The sequence below is a fragment of the Salvelinus sp. IW2-2015 genome, unplaced genomic scaffold, assembly GCF_002910315.2.
Source record: "Salvelinus sp. IW2-2015 unplaced genomic scaffold, ASM291031v2 Un_scaffold1930, whole genome shotgun sequence".
In the NCBI taxonomy this organism is placed as follows: Eukaryota; Metazoa; Chordata; class Actinopteri; order Salmoniformes; family Salmonidae; genus Salvelinus; species Salvelinus sp. IW2-2015.
The window spans coordinates 133761-137551 of record NW_019943288.1 but is presented as its reverse complement, the minus strand read 5'-3'; the positions used below and the strand labels follow the sequence as shown (position 1 = coordinate 137551).

The following is a 3791-nucleotide window of genomic DNA, read 5'->3' as shown; positions in this document are numbered from 1 at the left end:
CTTTACCTGGATGTGTGTTTGAAATGGAAGTGCTGTGCTCCTCTTCATTTGTTTGACTTTTTCATTTGATAACCTTTCTGGTTGACATTTTGTCTATCATCTGTTTCCTGTTTCCAGCCCTATTTGTCCTATTCCATGTTGTAGGCAATTTGATGTTACTAGTTATGTGCTTACTGTTGCAGATTAATTACCCATCCTTTACCATTTATCCTATTTCATCTAATAAAATATCATCAGCCCAATCGCCTGCGTTTAAATGGACATACCCCCACAAGATCCCAGGCCGAGCAGCTGGTTTGACATACTGTACTATTGAACTGAGAGCTGTCTTGGGGAAAAACATGACTGCAACAAACATTCTTGAATGTGATCCCACCCCAATAGTTCTGATTATTTTGGTTGTTGTAGACACAAAGGTGAAGGGGAAACACTTTACTTGACACCCAGTGTCATAACAGCTGACATAACCGGTTATAATATGGTTGTACCACTCAGAACAGATCTAAATATGTCATGACATATATTGCGTTATTTTATGGCTGGTTTTGACACCTACATAAGTGTCAAATGCCACAAAGCCTACCACACAAGGCAAAACATTCCATTACACCATAGCCTACTTGTCAACAATATGTTATGTATTTTTTTAATTATCATTGTAATTGCGCACACATTGATTGTCAGACATGCACCTACCTCAATGCTCTGCTGATGACTGGGATGAATGCAGAAGCAGGACAAGACACCATCTTTTTGACAGATGACTGATATAAGGGCAGGTAGGTGATAGGCCTATCTGGCTTATATGATTATGGTCATAATGCTTCTTGACAGTGTCATAAAGTATATTTTCTTGGTAAAATTAAAGTGACACAGGATGGTCATAATGCTTCATGAAAGTTAGTTATGATGAAAAAAAAACATGACTGTAAAGAATTCATTACAACAACAAAGGATTTAAGAAACAAACTTTAAAACAAAGGAAAAGTTCTTGACACTTATGTAGGTGTCATAACCAGCCATAAAATAACGCAATATTTGTCACAACAGGTGTAAATATATGGGTCATGACAGTCTTATGACAAGGTCATAATGTGTTATGACACTGGGTGTCAAGTAATGTGTACCCGGTGAAGTACGTCCATCCATGCAGGGGTTGACAAACTATTATCTACAATACACTTTAAAGCCTATGACCTGAGGGATTGTATTTATGCAATTGTCACGTCCAACCTCGTACTCCCTCACACCTCCACAAGTACCAGAACTCTAATCTCTCCGTGAGTGGTCGCACCGCTCAGCAGGTTTGTGTGTGGTCCGCTGTGGATCACTCATTGTCGGTCGCCCCAACGCTCACGCGCCTCGGTGCAAGGTGGAGCCACTACGATGATCATCTCACACGCCCATATCTCGCTGCGGTTATCACCCATTTGCCTCGCTAACAGCACGCGCAGTTCGCAATCGCTCGAGCAAAACATCCCTCGCGCCCTCCCCTCCAGACTCTCTCAGCCTTGGCCAAGACGCGACTCTCGCAATCGCATCCCCCTTTTTGGGTACATTCGTTCTATTTGAACTTGTATATGTAGTAAACTTGTATCAACAAAATAAGGAATCAAAACTATTATGCAGCCGCATCGCACTGGAAACAAGGGTTTACCAAATGAAAAAGGCGATTGAAAGATAATGCTTATGTGGTTTTGAGGATTGTATTGGGGAGGGTGTGGACAGGGGGTGACGACATCGCTGCTGACTAACTCATGTACATAGGCTTGGGCTTCCAGCACAGAGTTTTGTACGTTTTGGTCATTATTTATATCCTTGTAAATCACATGGAATAAACACAACTTGTACAACCATTAATCAACATTGGTCTCGGGTCTATACTTTACTGGGTTGTAATGTACTGGTTTAGACACCTTTTATTTGTCTGTTAACTTTTTTCACTATTTGTCCAATGTTTCTGAATTGATCTCCTCGTGTCGGCTCTTCACCTAAAAAAAGGCATTGGAGGAGGTCTGAGGTTCTCCCCTTGTACCTTCTCTTCAATTAATTTTTAGAAGCAGGACCAGAGAGGATGGACGAATCAAGGAAATACAATTGAGATGCAGCCATATAATTAGTCATTAAAAAACTAGAATGGCATGAACCTTCTTATGATGGGATAAAGGTCAGCCATTTTGGTCAGGGAGTAGGTCAACCATAGGTTTGCCAGTGCTGTAATAAGTAATTGTGTAAAAAATGAATTTGAAAATGTATCTGCACTGTATTTTTGGTTAGCTAGCTAGCCATCATTTTAAATTTCATACTTCAAATGACTGCAATTTGCCAACATTCCAATCAAATGTGCAGTCAATCCCACAGCCATACATACTGACGCTGGTAGAATCAGTTGATGATGGACTAGCAGGTAGCCAAGTGTCTGATGTTCTATGGTCTGATGTACACTATATTTTAAGAGGCTATTTATAGAGAAGAATTGGTATAATCACACGTGTATTTGATAATTAAATGACTATTCTTAGTTGACCAATTTTTATTACCACGATATCACTATCCCTAATTAGAATCCATTAGAATAAGTAAAGTCAGGATATGCTTTGCTTATTCTTCAATTAGACATGGTTGGATTCCTCCCTCGTGCCATATGTTGCGGCACATTATTCACCAATTCTTGGACACAGCCCTCTATATCCATTTAATACGGCTCTTATAGACTGCAACTTCTGCTGGACGTAGCTTTTAAGCAATACGCCACTAACGTAACGTTCTTCGTGTTCAGTCCACCACAGAAGCAGAAAGCGTTATCCCTTGTAACTTTCGTTCTCATTAAATATGGCCTCACCTGCTGTTTTCCTTCTTTACGTGGATGTGTGTTGAAATGGAAGTGCTGTGCTCCTCTTCATTGTTCTTGACTTTTTTGTCATTTATAACTTTTCTGGTTGACATTTTGTCTATCTCTGCTGTTTCCAGCCCTATTTGTCCTATTCCATGTTGTGTAGGCAATTTGATGTTACTAGATTATGTGTGCTTACTGTTGCATCGATGAATTAGTCATCTTTACCATTTATCTATATAAAAATATATCAGCCCAATCGCCTGCGTTTATAATGAGACATTACACAGATTCCAGGCTGCAGCACAACCCACAGTCCACAGGTCAATGCAGTCAATCGGCATTATTGAATATGACAATAAGTCTGTTTGTACTATTGAACTGAGCAGCTGTCTTGGGAAAAACATGACTGCCAACAAACATTCTATGAATGTGATCCCACCCCAATAGTTCTATTATATTTTGGTTGTTTGTATGACACAAAGGGTGAAGCGGGCTACATTACCAACTGACTAGGTCAACACTGTCATAATATGGGTCGTAACTGATCTTACTTTTTTGACAGATGACTGAATATAGGCAGGTACGGTATAGGCTATCTGGCTTATATGATATGATGGTCATAATGCTTCTTACATAACGTATTATTTTCTTGTCCAATTTAAAGTGCACAGGATGGTCATAATGCTTCATGAAAGTTAGTTATGATGAAAAAAAAACTGTGAAGAATTCATTACAACAACAAAGGATTTAAGAAACAACTTTAAAAAAGGAAAGTTCTTGACACTTTATGTAGGTGTCATAACCAGCCATAAAATAACAGCAATATTTGTCACAACGTGTATATGGGGGTCCACTGAACAGTCCTTATGACGGTTCATGAACGCTGGTCATCAATGTGTTAAATGACACTGGGTAGTAAGACGCTGTTACCGGATGATAGTCCGCTGCTATTCGG

General features: G+C 39.6%; 1 protein-coding gene across 1 annotated transcript in view; it reads left to right on the top strand.

The window, feature by feature from the left end:
- The first annotated feature begins 1757 nt into the window (after nucleotides 1–1757).
- Nucleotides 1758–3791, top strand: part of LOC112072445 (uncharacterized) — a 3038-nt gene continuing 1004 nt past the window's right edge. The window contains exon 1 of the mRNA XM_024139853.1: nucleotides 1758–1792. Within this exon, the coding sequence (XP_023995621.1) occupies nucleotides 1758–1792 (35 nt within the window). The remainder of the gene's footprint in view (nucleotides 1793–3791) is intronic.